We start from the raw sequence: 17,905 nt of genomic DNA on the forward strand, positions 1-17,905 counted from the left end.
GACAGAGCAAGACTCTGTCTCAAAAAAAAAAAAAAAAAAAAAAGGAGAATATAAGGGAAGAATCGCAAACACTGGTTTGAATATATCTTCCATCCAGGCGTGGTGGCTCATGCCTGTAATCCCAGCACTTTGGGAGGCCGAGACGGGTGGATCACTTGAGATCAGGAGTTCGAGACCAGCCTAAACAACATAGTGAAACCCAGTCTCTACTGAAAAAAAATACAAAAATTAGCCGGGTGTGGTGGCACACGCCTGTAGTCCCAGCTACCGGGAGTTTGAGACAAGAGAATTGCTTGAACGCAGGAGGCAGAGGCTGCAGAGAGCTGAGATTGTGCCACTGCACTCCAGCCTGGGCAACAGAGCGAGACTCTGTCTCAAAAAAAAATATATATATATATGTATATTTATATTTTTATATATATATATCTTTTCCAAGAAGTGAACATCTAGATACTGAAAACAGCTTGATTTCTTTTCACATATAGCTTCGCACCAGCTGATGATGATGGTGTTGGCTGTCTTCTAAGTATTTACTTTTTTAAGCCATAAATTTACGTTGGACATAAGCCTTGTGACTTCTCTGTGTCTCCTTGGAATACATTTTAATGTTTTCTTCTGTACACGAGTGGTGCTTCTGAACAACTGAATTAAAATTGACCAACCTCACTGTGGCATTTCCCTTTTTCTCTGAGAAGTGAACCTGAATCACAGCCCTTTTATCTAGCTGAATTTATTTTTCAGTAGCCATAACGTCCCTTTCCGCTGTCTCAGAAAACCACTGTGTATGTGAGAAGCTTCTAAATGAAATGCTATGAGTAGCTTCCCAGTGTGGATGAGAGAACATTCAGACATTTCTAACAGTGGTCCTTGGTAAAGAACATAAGAAGGGAGATTTTTGTTCTTAGTAGTTGGTACTGGGATTAAAGTCTTTTGTCACTTCCTGATTTGATTTAATCTAGCATTTACTGACTAATGTGTGACTGTGGGACTCTTCAGGTTTCTGTCTGAAGCATGACCTGTTTTGCACAGAGCTGCCGAGTGGGACTTGGTCAGACCTCTTCTTGGTTAACACGAGTCTGTCCTATTGCGGGAGGGTGTTTATGGTGGTGAGACTTAGGCTGGAAGTACTGACAACTTCTGCATACATTATCAGCTACCAGGAAAGGTTTTGTTTAGTGATGCCAGTGGCAAGTGTCAAGGCAGTGACAGCCATGCTGTGTGTTGCTGTGCGTTGGTGGGTGCATGTTGGTGAGTGCGGCTGCTGCCCACTCTCGTGCCCTAGGCAGTCACAATGACATTGGGCCCTCAGGCAGCAGCAGGCCCAGCTCACCAACTGCACCCACCATCGCTTCATCAGACCCTCTCACCAGCTTCCTGAAAGGAGGGCCTCAAGGCCTAGAGTGAAGCCTGGGGGCCATTCCTGGCCATGCCTGGCCATCGCCTGTCTGCTGAGAGGAGAGGCCCAGGAATGGGTTTCTCTGCTGGCTAGGAGTTCCCTGGCTCTTTGTCAGGAGCCCAGGTTTGGGGTGGCTGGCTACTGGAAGCACATCTGCTCCCAGCACCTTCAAAATGTGCTGTCCTATCCCTCAAGTTTATAACTGTATGGGAGTGATGATCATAGTGACTAGAACCACCCCAAAATGTGATCCTTTTGAACGGATCAGAGAGAGACGTTAGAAATGAGATGCTGAAGCTTAAGATCTAGAAAATAAGAAGTTGGCCATTAAATTTTTTTAAAGATTCTTGTCACTGGTATCCAGAATGAATTTGAATAAGCTTTACAGAAAAGTGATTAATTTGGACCCTCCCCAGTGATTAACAGTATTCGATTTGGCCTGAGTTAAAAATTAACCTTAGTATCTCTCTGAAGGAGGGTTTGGCTAGATAGACCAGCAGCTTCAGAGTGCCCAGCCAGGCGTGGACCATGAGCAGGCTGGGAAGGTGGTGCATACTATACTTGACATTAGAAATGGCGTCAGCGATGGCCCAGTTTCTAGTCTGGCTCACAAACATTGGTGTTGCTGAATTAGCAAATGTGACAGCATGTACTGTTTAAAATCCATTGTGAGTTAAACTGTGGACAATTTAAGCATGGGGTTAACTGAGATGTGGGGCATGTATGAGGAAAATGCTATTACTCAAGATAGACTAAGTGCTGCTTCTCTGCCAGGCCCAAGTGGTAACTGGCACATTGCAAGCCTTTGTGGCCCAGAGGAGGCTGGCCTGCCAGTCAGGGAACGCTCCTGCTGAAGCTGTCAGCACTGTCCACACGGCCTGCAGTTCCATAGTTACTGATTGTAGTGATGGGGATAGTTTTCTACCACCCACTCCCATCTGTTCCCCTGTAGTTAGATAGGGTCTATAGCTCCCTGCTGTCTGGACTTGAGCTGATTAAGTAACACCATGTGCAGTTGCTGGGATGAGGACGGAAGGAGCATCTGATCCTGTGCTCCCCTCTGCTTCTGTCTGCAGGCACACCGTCCCTGCAGTCTGGTGGAAGAACGCCCAAGGCAAAGACCAGATGTGGTATGAGGATGCCTTGGCTTCCAGTCACCCTATCATTCTGTACCTGCATGGGAACGCAGGTACCAGGTGAGGGAGAGGAGCCCATCATCTTTGCTGTGGAGCACGGCTCCTTTTTGGGGTGGGAATGTCCTGGCCCAGTCTGCCAGAAACCAGCAGGAGCAACCTGCGGTCCCACAAAATCGGGTGTACTGACCCACTGCAATGAGGGACAGCCTCCCAAGAACAAAGGGAAAGACAGGGTTCTTAAGGGGTTGAGGGAAGGCGGAGTTTAGGTGAACTTTACATGAAGCAGGGTTCCCACAGGCTGAGGCCAGCAGGGCTGTGTTCTGTGGGGACCAAGTGTGGGAAGCTGTGTGCAGACCGTCCCCTATCTGGAGCTGCAGCCTGGGTTGGGATGAAGGAGGCTGAGTGTCAGTCAGGAGCTGAGCTCCCCGGCCAGAGGGGCATGTTTTTTTCTCCTTGTTGTAATCTCAAAGGGCACAGCATCTGTTGGTATGTGATTTGGGGAGCAGGGTTTCTTGGAGAGTGAGGGCTTTGGGGTCCCTCTGAGGAGGGGTCATAGTGGCACTTGGCTGTGGGTGCCTCGCACTCTTGGGAATGGGCGGCTCCAGCTCACTGGCAGCTGGTTTTCTCCGTATCTGTCATGCGGCCTGAAGTGGCAGGCAGATCTCTGTTACCTGTAAGATAGCTCCAGGTGGCAGACAGGTGAAGCCGGAGCCAGGGCAGCCCTGGAGGAGGCGGCACACTTCCTGGAAAAAAGTGGCGGGTGCTGAGAAGGGGCAGGAGGGAGAGGCTGAAGGCACCAGGTGTTGGGGTCTTTGCAGGCCGTCCTACAGTGTGAGCTCTCTGCTCACCCTAACGGGCTGTTGGTGAAGTTCAAGCACTCTTTGGTTGATCAGCCCTGCCCAGTTTTATCTCACATGCTCTTCCTGAGTGGGTCTAATGGCTTGTCCTTTCCACTGGCTGCCCTGGAGTTGGCCTCCCTGCCTTAAAGAGTTCTCCTTCCACACCATGTGATTGCTGTTCAGAAGAGCCTCTGTGGGAGAGCCCAGGGTGGGTGCGGAGGGGATACATTTTCTGAACAAAGCATTGTTTGAAAACCACCAAGGTCTTCGTGTGTGAGAGAGGCAGCCGGGAGCCAGCGCACAGGCAGACCCAGCATGGAGACAGGGCTGCTGCAGGGCCAGGGCCGAGGTCACGTGTGGCACCAGGGTGTGTCAGGGCTGGGGGCAAACATTTTATAGGCAGAGCCAGCAAGGAGAGCCGTGCTGGGCCCTTCTGGAGGGGAAAGCAGGCCTAGGTGGGGTCTGCATGGTGGAGCCCTGCAGAGGGCATTGCTGAAAGAGCCCGGCGGCATGGTACGTGAGGCGGTTTCTGTGCCAGGGACGGCGTGTCTAGCTACTGAATCATGCGTGTCCTGCACAGTTTTCTTCTTTGTCTGGGACAAGCTGCAGCAGGTTTCTCTTCTGCTTTTCAAAGAGCAAGCGGCTACAAACAGCTCTTGCAGCATCTTTTCCTAAATGACAGAACTGTGGTTGGCTGTGAATAAGGTTCAGTTCTGCAGTGCCCATCACATGGTTAAAAAAAAAAAAAAAAGAACCTGCCTATAACTTTAGGTTAGAAAGGGATGCCGTGACTTTCAGTGTTTGCTGCCCCCTCCCACTCCTGCAGAGATTGCGTGGCTGCAGGCCTCGCCACCCCCACGTTGCCTGCTTTCTTTGTCCTGTGCATCCCACTGGGGTTTCGCTGGTCTGCGGGATCCACCACCCGGGTCTCCCTGAGGTCCAGACCCCCTGGATTCCCAGCAACTGTTCTTTTTTTTTGCTTAATGTAGGAAATTTTAGAAACTTAGAAAAGAGCCACTGTGAACTCTTACAATGATAACTGAAAATATTTTGCAGTGTTTCCTCCTTGTCTTGAAACTCATTCCTTTATTTTTTATTTTAATTTTTGAGACAGAGTCTCACTCTGTCGCCCAGGCTGGAGTGCAGTGGTGCAATCCCGGCTCACTGCAACCTCAGCCTCCTAGGTTCAAGTGACTCTCCTGCCTCAGCCTCCCGAGTAGCTGGGATTACAGACACCCACCACCACGGCCAGCTAATTTTTGTATTTTTAGTAGAGACGGGTTTCACCATTTGACCAGGCTGGTCTCAAACTCCTGAGCTCAAGTGATCCGCCCACCTCAACCTCCCAAAGTGCTGGGATTACAGGATTACAGGCCTGAGCCACCGCACCTGACCCTTTATATTTTTGTTTCTGTACTTTATTAGCTTCCTCCTTCATCTCATCCTGGTCTCCAACCAGCAACACTCCTGCCCCCGTACCTCAAATGGTGAGACCGCTCCTGAGGAAGGAGGAGCACGGCTAGGGAGTGTGGAGAGTGTGGACCTGCCCTCCTCCCAGGTGGCCCATGTTCCTGCTGTGGGGTCGGTCCAGGTTAACAGCTGGCCAACAACTGGAAAGAAAGAGGGAAGGGAGCCTAGACAGGCCTCAGACAAGGAAGTACAAATGGGAGGGTGTGTGCCGAGCCCACATAGTCTCAATAGCGACATGCACAGTGAAGCTGTAGTTGGCTGTGAGGGCCAGGAGGCAGCCGTTCCAGCACTTCAGGGTCTCCCTGAGGAGATTCTAGGAGCATACCCCATGTGCAGAGCACACACATGTGAAGGGCTGTAAGGCAGGGTGGCCGCGGCAGCAAGTAGAAGTTAGTGCCAGGTGGGAAACAGCCAAGATGACCATGAGAGGCCAGGGCAGTGTGGCTAAGCAGAGTTCTGAAGGTCGGCTGAGACGTGTGGAGCAAGAAGTGAGGGCAGAAGTTGCCCACACAGGTCCTGTTGGAGCACAGCCTCTGTCCACACAGGGTGTCCCTGGCACGGGGAAGCTGGGAGGGGCTGGGGTGTGGTGGATGAAGCCTTGCTATGTTTCCTTTAGTGTCTTTCTAGTTTGGGGCTGTAGGTGTGCATTGCCTACTGAAAAATACAGTCATTAAGAAATCTCCCCCAAAGTGCTAGGACTGTCTCCCCGTTGGCACAGCACTGCCAGAGGCGAGTGTGGGGCTACTTAGGGGGACCCAAGGAGGAGGTTCTGCCCTCTTTCATTGGCCTCTCCCTGGTTTGGGGTATGGAGGACAAGTTGACCTGGGGCCCAACTCTGAGCAGATGTGCTCACACCATGTCCTGTTTTCTTCTCCAGAGGAGGCGACCACCGCGTGGAGCTTTACAAGGTGAGTGCAGGCAGCACCCACTCCCGTTCCCTGGGCTGTTCTTTCCAGGGCAGGAAGTGAAGGGAGTCACCAGACTCACAGCTTGAGAGTTAACTATTGCTGGGCTGTTTGTGTGTGTGAGACAGGGTCCTCCTGCTCTGTTGCCCAGACTGGAGTGCAGTGGTGCAGTCACAGCTCACTGCAACCTCGACCTCCTGGGCTCAAACTATCCTCCCGCTTCAGCCTCCTGAGACTGCAGGTGCGTGCTGCCACCACTCCCAGCTAATTTTTGTTTGTTTTTTGTAGAAATGAGGTCTCCCTATGTTGCTCAGGCTGGTCTCAAACTCCTGGGCCTCCCACCTTGGCCTCCCAGTGTTGGGATGACAGGCGTGTTGGGCTTTTTAACACTGCCTTTGGATGAGCGTGCTGGAAGGTAGGGCCTTGGCTGCCTCTGCTGTGACTGCCCATCACACTGCTTCTAGGCCTGGACCCCAACATTAGAATGTGTGGGCTTGGTAGACCAAGTGTAGATATTGGCAGACTACATAAGCAGCATTAGAAATTGTTTTTCAATGTTACATTACTTGTGTATAAAATGAAAAGAGAGAGCTGGGTGTGGTGGCTCACACCTGTAATCCCAGCACTTTGGGAGGCCAAGGTGGGTGGATCACAAGGTCAGGAGTTCAAGACCAGCCTGGCCAGGATGGTGAAACCCCGTCTCTACTAAAAATACAAAAAAAATTAGCCGGGCGTGGTGGCAGGCACCTGTAATCCCAGCTACTCAGGAGGCTGAGGCAGAGAATTGCTTGAACCTGGGAGGTGGAGGTTGCAGTGAGCCAAGATGGCACCACTGCACTCTAGCCTGGGCAACAGAGCGCTACTCCATCTCAAAAAACAAAAAAAAAAGAAAAAGAGAAACCAGGTGCTCCAGGTGCTACACTGACTGCCAGGTCGTAGGCTCACCCCAGCAGGGGGTGCATGCGGGACTTGAATCAGCTTCCAGGCACACAGTGGGAGCGCCTGCAGGTCTCCCCACGTGCGGGGGGTAGGCCTAGGGCAGGGCGTGCAGACCTTCACTTGTGCTTGGTTGCTTGGTTTTGTTCTTCATCTGGTTGTCTGGGTCTTGGAGCCCAAGAGATACGGTTGGAACAGCCTCACTCTCCTCCCCTCAGAGGGCCATCTGCCCTGGCCCACAGGGCAGAAGGGGACACAGACAGAGGCGGGGGCACACCCAGCTCTGAGCTATTGGAGGATTTTACCCCTGGAGTAAATTGCATTAAGTCAGGAAATGTGGGGAGAGTTTGAGAAGTGATTGGTCCTTTTTTCAGGTTTCTGTTAAATGATTCACCCTGCTGAGGTCAACAGGGCTGGAGCAGGTTGGCTCTTGTTATAGGCTCTGTGGTGGCTAGAAGCTGGCAGGGAAGTGCAGGCTGCCCTGGGGAAGCACTCAATTCCCCCCCTAAAGAAGGGAGCTGTGATTCTGGGTGACGTGATGGTGCGGCAGCCTCCTATGTTGCTTTGGCACACCCCAGCAAGGGCACAGGGGCGGGTGTTTGAGGAGTGATCTAAATGAGAGAGGTCAGCTAGTCTGTAGGGATTAAAAAAAAATAACAGTAAGAAAAAAAATTGACAACAGCTTAAAATCCAAGAAATACTGGGTTGCAGCAAGGGTCCCCAGATAGGGTCTCTGCACAGTGTAGCCCTCCTCCTGGGGGTCCGCCATCACACTGCAGCACCGAGAGCTGTCTGCCCCCAGAGGAGGCCGCCCCAGAGGCTACCCTGCAGCACGAGTGGAACTTCGGCCTGGGACCTGCGGGAGTCTGTGCCTGGCCCCCTAGCATCTAAGCAGGAGGAAGGGAGAGCCTTCCTGTGCTCCCAGGCAGGGATATCAGCAGGCCCTGCAGTGGCAGTTGGCATCAGGGTTTCATAAAACCCAGCCAGGAGCCAGGCAGCATGTCACAGTCTTTATGAAGCTGCCACTATGTACAAGGCACAGGAAAGTTGGATGAGTTTAGTAAGCGGCAAGCTGCCCTCAATACAGATGCTTGGATTTGTTGCCAAAGATGTTTATTTTTCACTTTACAGGTGCTGAGTTCCCTTGGTTACCATGTGGTCACCTTTGACTACAGAGGTGAGATTTCTTTTGCAAGAGCATCTGAGCACAATTCCACTGCTTGCTGGCAGTATCCCATGGGCAGGCTTCACTTGAAGAGGCTTGGAGCAAGGCTAGCACCTGCTTTGGCTGTGCTGTGATGGTGTCCTGGGTCCTCACAAAGCCCCTGATGGAGCTATCGGGAGAGCCCCTTCTGGTAGGGGAGGCTCAGCACCTGCAGCCCCCAGCAGATGCCCTGTCAGCAACTTTTTTTTTTTTTTTTTTGAGATAATATCTCACTTTGTCACCCAACTTAGAGTGCAGTAGCATGATCGTAGCTCACTGCAGCCTTGAACTCCTTGGCTCAAGGGATCCTTCTGCCTTAGGCTCTCGAGTAGCTGGGACTACAGGAATGCGACACCACACCCGCTGTTTTGTTTTTGTTTTTAGTAGAAATGGGGTATTGCTGTGTTGCCTAGGCTAGTCTCAGACTCCTGGCCTCAAGCGATCCTCCTGCCTCAGCCTTCCAGAGTGTTGGGATTACAGGCGGGAGTCACTGCACCCAACTGTAACATTTTAAATTAGAAGATACTGTCTTTTTTAGACTGCAGAGCTGGACGTCAGACACGGTTTATTTTCATCAAAGCTTGTCTTGTTAAAGTTATGAAGACAGTAAGAACTGTTAAGAGAGGCTGAGCATGGTGGTTCACACCTGTAATCCCAGCAATTTGGGAGGCTGAGGCAGGCGGATCACTTGAGGTCAGGAGTTCGTGACCAGCCTGGCCAGCATGGTGAAACCCCATCTCTACTGAAAATACAAAAATTAACCAGGCGTAGTGGCTCGCACCTGTAGTCCCAGCTATTGGAGAGGCTGAGGCAGGAGAAGCGCTTGAACCTGGGAGGCAGAGCTTGCAGTGAGCCGAGACTGCACCACTGCACTCCAGCCTTGGCGACAGAGCAAGACTCCATGTCAAAAAAAAAAAAAAAAAAAACTGTTAAGAGAGAAGATAGATTCTTCTGCACCTCAGCATTTCTGCTTTTTTGAATGAACCAGGGCTTGCCACTGAACAAATCAAGAATCCACAGTTTGATATATACCAAGCACACTGTGGCTTAATGGGCAACAGAAATACTTGGTGTTAACAGTGAGCGACTGGTTGGTTTTGGTTTTGGTTTTGCTTTGAGACAGGGTCTCACTCTGTCACCCAGCGGGATTGCAGTGATGTGATCTCAGCTCACTGCAACCTCTGCCTCCCAGGTTCAAGTGATCTTCCCAACTCAGCCTCCCTAGTAGCTGGGACCACAGGCACACACCACACCTGGCTAATGTTATTTTATTTTTTTTAAGAGAGGCTTTTGCCATGTTGCCCAGGCTGGTCTCGAACTACTGGGTTCAAGGAGTCTGCCCACCTTGGCCTCCCAAAGTGTTGCAATTACAGGTGTGAGTGAGCCATTGCAACTGGCTGAGAGACTGTTTTAAAGTGTATTCTGGCTGGGCACGGTGGCTCACGCCTGTAATCCCAGCACTTTGGGAGGCTGAGGTGGGCAGATTGCTTGAAACCAGGAGTTCGAGATCAGTCTGGGCAGCATGGCAAAACCCTGCCTCTACTAAAAATACAAAAGAAGTAGCTGAGCTGGTGGCAGGTGCCTGTAATCCCAGCTACTCAGGAGGCTGAGGTGGGAGGAAAGCTTGAGCCCAGGAGGCGGAGGTTGCAGTGAGCCAAGATCATGCCACCGTGCTCCAGACTAGGTGACAGAGCGAGACCCTGTCTCAAAAATTTCAAAAAGTGTATTCCACCATGTAGTCCTCAGCTGGAGAGATCAAAGAGTTGATGGCAGCGTGGCTGGAAGGCAGGTGGCGTGTCTATCCTCAGACCAAGAGGAGATATGGGAGGGACAAAGGAGAGAGGCTGTCACCTGGATGTGGGGGTTGTGTTGATTCTCTGTTGCTGCTATAACATGTTACCACAAACAGTGCTTTAAACCAGCACACATGTAGCGTCTTGCAGTTCTGGAGGTCAGAAATTCAGAATCTGCAGCCCCCAGGCTGGAATCAGGGTGGGTGGGAGCAGGGCTCTCAGGGAGAATGCCTGGCTGCCCTTTCCAGCCACCTGTGTTCCTTGGCTCACAGCCCTTCCGTGATTGAGTCGCAGGTCATCTGGCTCTGACCCTGACTCCTCTCTCCCTTTTTCTCTGATGAGGACCCTTGTGGTTATTTTGGGCCCACCCAGCTTGTCCAGGATCACCCCCATCTCAAGGCAAGCGGTTAGCAGCTTTCATTCCTTCCATACCCTTCATTCCGCAGCCATGTGACCCAACATGTTCACAAGTTCCAGGGATTAGGTCGTGGACACTTTTGGGGGCCACCATGCTGCCAACCACAGGGAGAAAGTTCCATCAGGATGACAGTTGTGGGCTGGGAAAAACTCCAGAATGAGGAGCAAGGAAGTGGTTTGTTCTCTCCTTCTCTCCATGTTGACACGGGTTCTCTTCTGCTTCATGCTAGAGACCTTAGGAGAGGGAGAAGGAGTGGCTTCTTCCCATTCATCTCCCCACACTTCTGTCAGGAAATGAAATCCCACACAGCACTTCCTGTTTCAGTTCTCGTGGAGTCTGCGTTTCTAATTGGCACCAAGACTGCCAGCTCCATCTCCGACTGTCCCCCCCTCTCTCTCTCTCACTGCATCTGCCTCTTTGTCCGCATCCCTCTGCCTCCTGTCCCTGTCTCTGTGCCTGTCTCTGTCAGTCTTCCTGCCTGTCTCTGTGCCTCTCTGTCCCTGTCTCTCAGTCTTCCTGTCTGTCTCTGTCTCCTGTCCCTGTCTCTGTTTTTTTCTGTCTCATGTCCCCACACCCCTGCCTCCCAGCCTGGCCCTGGCCCTCTGCATGGCCTCCTCCCTCCTCTAGTGTCTGAGTCGGGAAACAGCAAGTTCTGCACTAACTGTGGGGTTTGCTTACACTGCACAACCTGCTCTTTCTGACCTTTGTGGTGCTTTCAGATCATCTGATGATGACTCACTGCTGGGCTGCTGGAAAGATAATTGCACTCCACCTTTACTGCAGACTGGGGGAGGGACCCTTGGGAGGTTGTAATTTTGGGGGCAGAGAGGGTAGTGTTTTCTGTTATGCAAACAAGATGCTAATTAGACCCTAAGGGGAAACAGCCCCTTTCCCCTTCCTGGGTCAGAGTTGCCTTGAACCCAGAAATGCCCTCCCTGTTCTGGGAACCTCCAGACTCCACTCCCTGTCCTGCCCCTGACCAAGCCTTTGGCATTGAGGAGGCTGGTGTCCAGCCAGCGGCCCCGGGGGCTGCTCATCTGACCACACCATCTGCACTGCTGCTCGTCGGAGCTCGGAGTGGGACACATGGATGCTGCTGGGGTATGAGGGAGAAGTGTAGAGCTGAGAATGGTGGTGGCAGAGGCTTTCACTGCCTTAGACCTCACTAGCCTGCCTGTTAAGAAAGAGAGCGGGAGAAGTGAGCTCACTCCCCTGCCCAAGAGGGTGGGGCAAGCCCCAGCCCTGGCCTGAGGATGCCGGTGCCAGCTCTGAAGCTCTGTGATCTGTTCTGTTGACTCAGCTTGCTGTTAGTTGCCATTCAAATTTGCAGTTCACCAACTTAGAGTGACCCTGTGAGGGGACGTCTGGTTTGTGCAGTCAGTAGGGGCAGGGCAGGGTTGCTGCTGGGCTGCCTTCCCCAGGGGTGGTGGGGATGTGGGAGTGTGCCCGTTCTCCCCACTGCTTGCTCTGCCCAGTGGCCTGGGTGGGTCTGTGGACTCTGGAAGGGCGGGCCGAGCGGGCCCCTCCCTGTCTCCTCCTGGCCCTGGGCTCCCTTGGGGAGGTGTGTTTGTCCAGGTTTTGTGAGCTGCCTTTGACCTCCCTATCCTGCCGTTTCTCCCTCCCAGGTTGGGGTGACTCGGTGGGAACACCATCTGAGCGGGGCATGACCTATGACGCACTCCACGTTTTTGACTGGATCAAAGCAAGAAGTGGTGACAACCCCGTGTACATCTGGGGCCACTCTCTGGGCACTGGGTAAGGGAGCCCAGCAGGAGGCAGCCTTTAGTGGGAGTCAGTATTCCTGGAGACTCCCATGCCTGGATCTAGAGAGTCCACCATCCCTGAAAACCCTGTGGCACCATTAGTCCCGACCAGCCTTGCTCCCATCCCCATGACAGAGGCAGGAGGGGAAGTTCCAAAGAGACTCCAGAGGATCTGAGCTCCTCGTCCAGGAAGTGGCTCAGGACAGACATAGGCAGTGGAGGTCGAGGCGTCTCCGCAGGGAGACTTGGCCCTGAGGAAGAAGCATCTTCAGAGCTGGGGGAGGGCACAGTGGGTGGTTTGCTTCTCACATAGGCCAGGACAGGAGGTACTTCCACACTCCCTTTGTGGGCAGCCTGAGTCATCTCTGCTGATGCGAGGTCCACAGTCTCTGCGGGAACCACTGCTCTCAGGGCCCCAATCCCCAGACCTTCACTGCCATTCCCTTTCTGCCGCCTTTCCCTTCGTGACAGCCCTTCTCCCAGCACCTGAATGGCGTCTTGCAGGCTGGGAAGCGTCCAGGAGAGGAGTGGGTGGGGGGCACCGGCCATCCCTTTGGCCGTCTGCATGGTCCACCAGGTGTGGTCCTGGGATGGCGAGAGGCCCTGGGTGTGGTGGGCTCCAGGAGAGGTGCAGGCAGACGCTGGCCACCCCCAGCCGACAGGCGGCCCAGCCATTGGGAGGGCATGGGCACTGAGAGGCAGCAGGACACACCTCGGGGACAAGCTGACTGGCTGTGGGTACAACCCTCATTGCAGGGGTCAGCTGATGGTGGGGCAGCCAGGTCACCCCCAGTGCTAGAGGGATCTCCATTTCCCCCACTCTGTCCTGAAACTCCAGTAGCTTCACAGACCCCATGGCCCCTCTGAGCACTTTCCAGCATAAGGCCCATATCATCTCAAACAGTTTTATCATAACTCAACTAAGCTGTTTTTCTTTTTTCCTAGTGTGGCGACAAATCTAGTGCGGCGCCTCTGTGAGCGAGGTGAGTGCCTTGTTGGGCCCTAGCCGTGGCAGTGAGCATTCAGGGTGCTCCCCAGTCCCGGCCCTGCTGCAAGTGCTCAGCCGTCCTCACAGAGCAGCATGAGCTGCACGTTCTGGGGGGCCTGGGGCTGACCAGCCACCCTTCCCATGATACACCTGAGGAGCTGGGGAGCCTCACACAGGCCTGGCCCCAGAGCGGCATCAGCAAGTCTGCTTTTTAGGAGTGACCTGGCGGACACCCCTGGGGCTATCTGAGGCCTGCCGAGGTAGATGCCTGGGGGGAGGCGCTGTGGTCTCCTTGTGCTTTCTGGGGGCCCCTCAGAGCCCCACAGGCCACTTGTATGTCGCTGGCTTCCTGCCTACCTCTTCAGTTCCCTGTTTGTTTATCTAGAGACGCCTCCAGATGCCCTTATATTGGAATCTCCATTCACTAATATCCGCGAAGAAGCTAAGAGCCATCCATTTTCAGTGGCAAGTACAGATTTTATTAAAAATTAACTTTTCATTATTAAGATAAGTTATAGAAATAACTAATTACAGGATAGGTTATAATAATTATTAAAAATTATTATTTAAATATTCTAATGAATACAGATTTCATTAAAAATTAATACTAGTTTGGCCACAGAGCTGCCCGAGAAGTTTATAACCTGCAGCCAGGTGAAATGACAGGTCATAATTGGGTCATTTGAGGGCAGCTGGACCCAGTGGAGGCCGGGCGCATGTGGTGTCATTGACTACATTGTATTGACAGCCCTGCCTTCCTGCTCAGGAGTGGAGCTGGGGGTGCCTCCCTCTCTGTGTATGAGGACAGTGCTTTGGGGGCTGGACTCTGTGGACCAGGGAGTCTGGCCTCCCAGTTGTATCTTGGGGAAAGGCTCAGGTGAACCCCAGTGGGAATTCTGGGTAAGCCAGGCCCCACCCAACCTGTGCCCTCCCCAGCTGGGAATGGAAGCTTGGACCTTCCCTTAAAACCTAGACAGTTATTTTCCCCTCCTTCTCACTCTGGTTCGTGATCTCCGTGCTCCCCACTGGCCATGGATTCTCGGGCCTGTGTCAGCCTATCCTGGCCTCATGCTGTTCTGTTACTGACCAGAAGAGCCTTTTATCTTATCTTACTTTTTGGTGCTGCTTTTCTTAAATTGTGTGAGGAAACTGTCCATAGACCTCATTTTCTCAGGGGTGGCAGCCCTGGTGTCTGTGGGAAGACTGGTTTCTGGGGTGGATTCTGGCCTGGCTGGGAGGTGTGGGAGCCCCATTTGCAGGGCAGCCCCTGCCATGCCAGTCTGTGGGGCCTGGCAGGTGATTCTTCTGTCCCTAGCAGCAAAGCCAGGACACAGCCAGGGCAGAAAGTGCCAGGGCACAGCTCTGGTGGCCCCTTGGCAATGTCACCTCTGCTCCCTTAGGTAGGGTAGTTATGGGCAACGCCTTGTAGATTCCTGAACTTAAACTGTCTGCACCCTTGACCTATGCCTGGATATTTTAACCAACGCTTCTGAAAATGGTTTCCGTCTTGTCTCCAGATATATCGATACTTCCCTGGGTTTGACTGGTTCTTCCTTGATCCTATTACAAGCAGTGGAATTAAATTTGCAAATGATGAAAAGTGAGTATTATGGGATAGGAACTAATTTTCCTATTTAGAAAAACTCTGAGAACCCCTGGATGAGCCTCTTTAGTCACAGTAATCAAATAGGATGGAATTCAGAGTATTTAGGGTCATTCTCTAGCAAACGGGTCTTTAAAAAGGGAAAGCCTGCCAGGGACCGTGGTTCACACCTATAATCCCAGCACTTTGGGAAGCTGAGGAGGGCAGATCGCTTGAGCCTAGGAGTTTGAGACCAGCCTGGGCAACATAGCAGGGCCCTGTCTCTACAAGAAATCCAAAAATTGGCCAGGTATGGTGGCATCGTGTATCTGTGGTCTCAGCTACATCGGAGGCTGAGTTAGGAGGATCACCTGAGCCTGGGGAGATCAAGACTGCAGTGAACCGTGATTGCACCACTGCACTCCAGCCTGGGTGACAGAGTGAGATCTTGTCTCAAAACTAAAAAAAAAAAAAAAAAATTATGGGCCAGGGGGCAAGTAAAGAACTGTAACAGAAAGAAATAAGAAATCTGAAAAGATCATAGAAGTAAAGCAATATTAAAATAACATAGTTTTTGTCCATATAGTTGTTTTATTTCAAAATGGTTTGTGAAAACCAAAACACATATTAAAACAGTGATATTAACTGGTTGATTTTTCTTTCTTCTTCTTTTTTTTTTGTTTTTTTGCTTTTGTTTTTTTGAGATGGAGTCTTGCTCTGTCACCCAGGCTGTAGTGCAATGGCACGATCTCGGCTCACTGCAACCTCTGCCTCCTGGATTCAAGTGATTATCCCACCTCAGCCTCCTGAGTAGCTGGGATTACAGGCACCCGCCATCATGCTCCACCAATTTTTTGTATTTTTGTAGAGACGGGGTTTCACCATGTTGGCCAGGCTGGTCTTGAACTCCTGATCTCAGGTGATCTGCTCGCCTTGGCCTCCCAAAGTACTGGGATTACAGGTGTGAGCCACTGCGCCCGGCTGATACTAACTTAATCAGAAAATGACTTTGCCTCAGCCATTTGATTTGTGTTTGGTTATAGAAAAATATTACAAAGTTTATTGTTAAAAATCTATTAGGTAAACCAAAAGTTAAGTATTCTAGTTAACGGTTTTTTTTAAACCTTTTTCAGATTGTATTGATATTGTCTTTGTGACATTTTTATATCATGAATTTTGATTTCTTTAAAAAAGAGGAAAAGTAGGCCAGCCATGGTGGCTCATGCCTGTAATCCCAGCACTTTGGGAGGCTGAGGTGGGCAGATCACGAGGTCAGGAGATCAAGACCATCCTGGCTAATACAGTGAAACCCCATCTCTACTAAAAATACAAAAATTAGCCAGGTGTGGTGGCTCGTGCCTGTAGTCCCAGCTAATCAGGAGGCTGAGGCAGGAGAATCGCTTGAACCCGGGAGGCAGAGGTTGTAGTGAGCCGAGATCGTGCCACTGCACTCCAGCCTGGCAAAAGAGCAAGACTCATCTCAAAATAAAAAATAAAAACAAACAAAAAAGCAAGTTTGAGTACCATGTCCCTGAAGCTGCCTTTGGCCTTGACCCTCCCAGCTGAGCCAGATGGAGTACAGGTGACCCTGGGTGAGACCCCCACCCTCAGCTCATTGGAAGTCAGGGGCACAGTTCCGAGGGCAGGAGGGGCTTTCCTGAGCTCAGGTGGGCCGTGGTCTGGGAAATCCCAAGTACTGCCGCTTCCTCCAGAGCCTCTGGTCAGAGGGACTCGCACATCAGAAAAGCCTTACTGGGAAGCAAGAGTGTGTGCCTCCTGCCAGCAGCAGAGACGGGGCGGGGGCTCCCCACCAGGTCCTGCTCCAGGTGCCAGGCGTGCGCCAGTGCTGCCCTCACGGAGCACGCAGCCCTGTTGGGGATAAAGGAGACTTGGGTCCAGCACCACCTCAGTGAGGGCCACACAGGAGAGCCTAGGCTCCGCCGGTCCTGGCAGCCCATGCTTCTATTACGTGGTTTGTTGCTGAAGGATTTGGATCTATTAAACCTACTGAAAATCCTAAATCACTTCTAAATGTTCAGAGTTGGAGTGACCATAAATGTCACTTACACAGATAAATTGGAGGACACTGACTTTTTTTTACCAACAGATTCCTAGTAACATTCATTTACACTAAGTGTCTTGGCCCACCTGAATTATTCAGCTTAAAAAATACTGTTTTGTGACTTTTAAAGAATATATCTGGTGGAAAAATAATCATTTTCAATTTTCAGAAGACATTCCCGGGGCCAGTTATATAGCTGTGATTGACACCTGTCATCTAGCTGGAATAGATGTTCATAGAGATAATGAAGAGTTAACTTTCAGTTGTCTAGTAAAAAGAAATCCAGCAGAAATCGGGCTGTTTCGCAAAACACACCCCGAACCCGGATCCCTGCCACGGACAGAGGGTCTGCCCTTTCTCTGGTCTTGGTCTAGCCCCTTCTCCCTCCCACAGTGTGAAGCACATCTCCTGTCCCCTGCTCATCCTGCACGCTGAGGACGACCCGGTGGTGCCCTTCCATCTTGGCAGAAAGGTGGGTCCTGGCCTCTGCCTCTGGTGTAGCTGGCATCTTGCACACTCAGCCAGTGTGGGTGGGCCAGGCTGGGAGTGGGCAGGCGGGAAGGCAGCCCCTGCATGCTGCGTCACGGGCTGCGCACCAGCCACGTCAGGCTCAGGAGGCCACCTCATCCTCCCTGCGTCACCTCCAGGCTAATTCAGAAGGACATAGGAGGTCTGGTGTAAAGGTTGGGGCAGGGGCCCACTGATGCTGTCTCCAAGAAGAACTATGAAAAATAAGCAGATAGTTCCCAGTCCTCACACAGGGGTTCTCAGAGTGGGCTGCCTATGTTATCAGGGCCCAGGCCAATCTGGGACTCAGCTGGAGGGGATCATCAGTTATGCGCTGAAGGCAAAGAACCCCTTGATGAGGATCTCCCAAGCCCATTGCAGGGGTCACAGTCAAAATTGATACAGAAACTTCTAGCCTGTTTCCTTGCCTTTGGAATTGCGCTGATACCAGAACCAGACCATGCTGTCTGTGGGGCCTCAGTGTTTGCTTTTGCTGAATTTGCTTTGACTGTCAGCAAGTTGGATTGGATTTGTGGCTCAGAATAGGGTAAGAGAACGCAGCCTGGGTCTTGGTAATGGCAGGGCAGGGCAAACTAGTTGGGTGTGTGCAGGCCTCGTCCACGGATTCAGCCCAGGGCTGGGAGCACTTCCTGTTCTGAGAGCCCCCATGCAGTCAGGCTCCATAAGGCATACAGATGACGGAGCCACACAGGGCAGGGGCAGGATGCAGAGCTGCCCAGCAGCGCACAACTCAGGCCCACCTACCCTTGCCGAAATGAGAGGGAAGGGGCTGAGATGGGCACATCAAGCCCATCTTAGCTAAGCCTGAGGCACATACCCTTTGTCCCAGCTCCCCAAGACTGTGCCATCCCTGCCATCAGAGCCTCCCAGGCACCTGGTCTGGCT

At 51.9% G+C, this 17,905-nt stretch overlaps 1 protein-coding gene across 2 annotated transcripts in view; it reads left to right on the forward strand.

The window, feature by feature from the left end:
* ABHD12 (abhydrolase domain containing 12, lysophospholipase) overlaps positions 1-17,905 on the forward strand; it is an 88,618-nt gene that overhangs the window by 62,639 nt on the left and 8,074 nt on the right. For both annotated transcript variants that reach the window (XM_055265631.2, XM_055265630.2), the window contains exons 4-11: positions 2,473-2,592; positions 5,719-5,749; positions 7,814-7,859; positions 11,723-11,852; positions 12,806-12,843; positions 13,234-13,313; positions 14,366-14,448; positions 16,886-16,964. In XM_055265631.2, the coding sequence (XP_055121606.2) occupies positions 2,473-2,592; positions 5,719-5,749; positions 7,814-7,859; positions 11,723-11,852; positions 12,806-12,843; positions 13,234-13,313; positions 14,366-14,448; positions 16,886-16,964 (607 nt within the window). The remainder of the gene's footprint in view (positions 1-2,472; positions 2,593-5,718; positions 5,750-7,813; positions 7,860-11,722; positions 11,853-12,805; positions 12,844-13,233; positions 13,314-14,365; positions 14,449-16,885; positions 16,965-17,905) is intronic.

This window comes from Symphalangus syndactylus, chromosome 24, assembly GCF_028878055.3.
Source record: "Symphalangus syndactylus isolate Jambi chromosome 24, NHGRI_mSymSyn1-v2.1_pri, whole genome shotgun sequence".
NCBI classification, from domain to species: Eukaryota; Metazoa; Chordata; class Mammalia; order Primates; family Hylobatidae; genus Symphalangus; species Symphalangus syndactylus.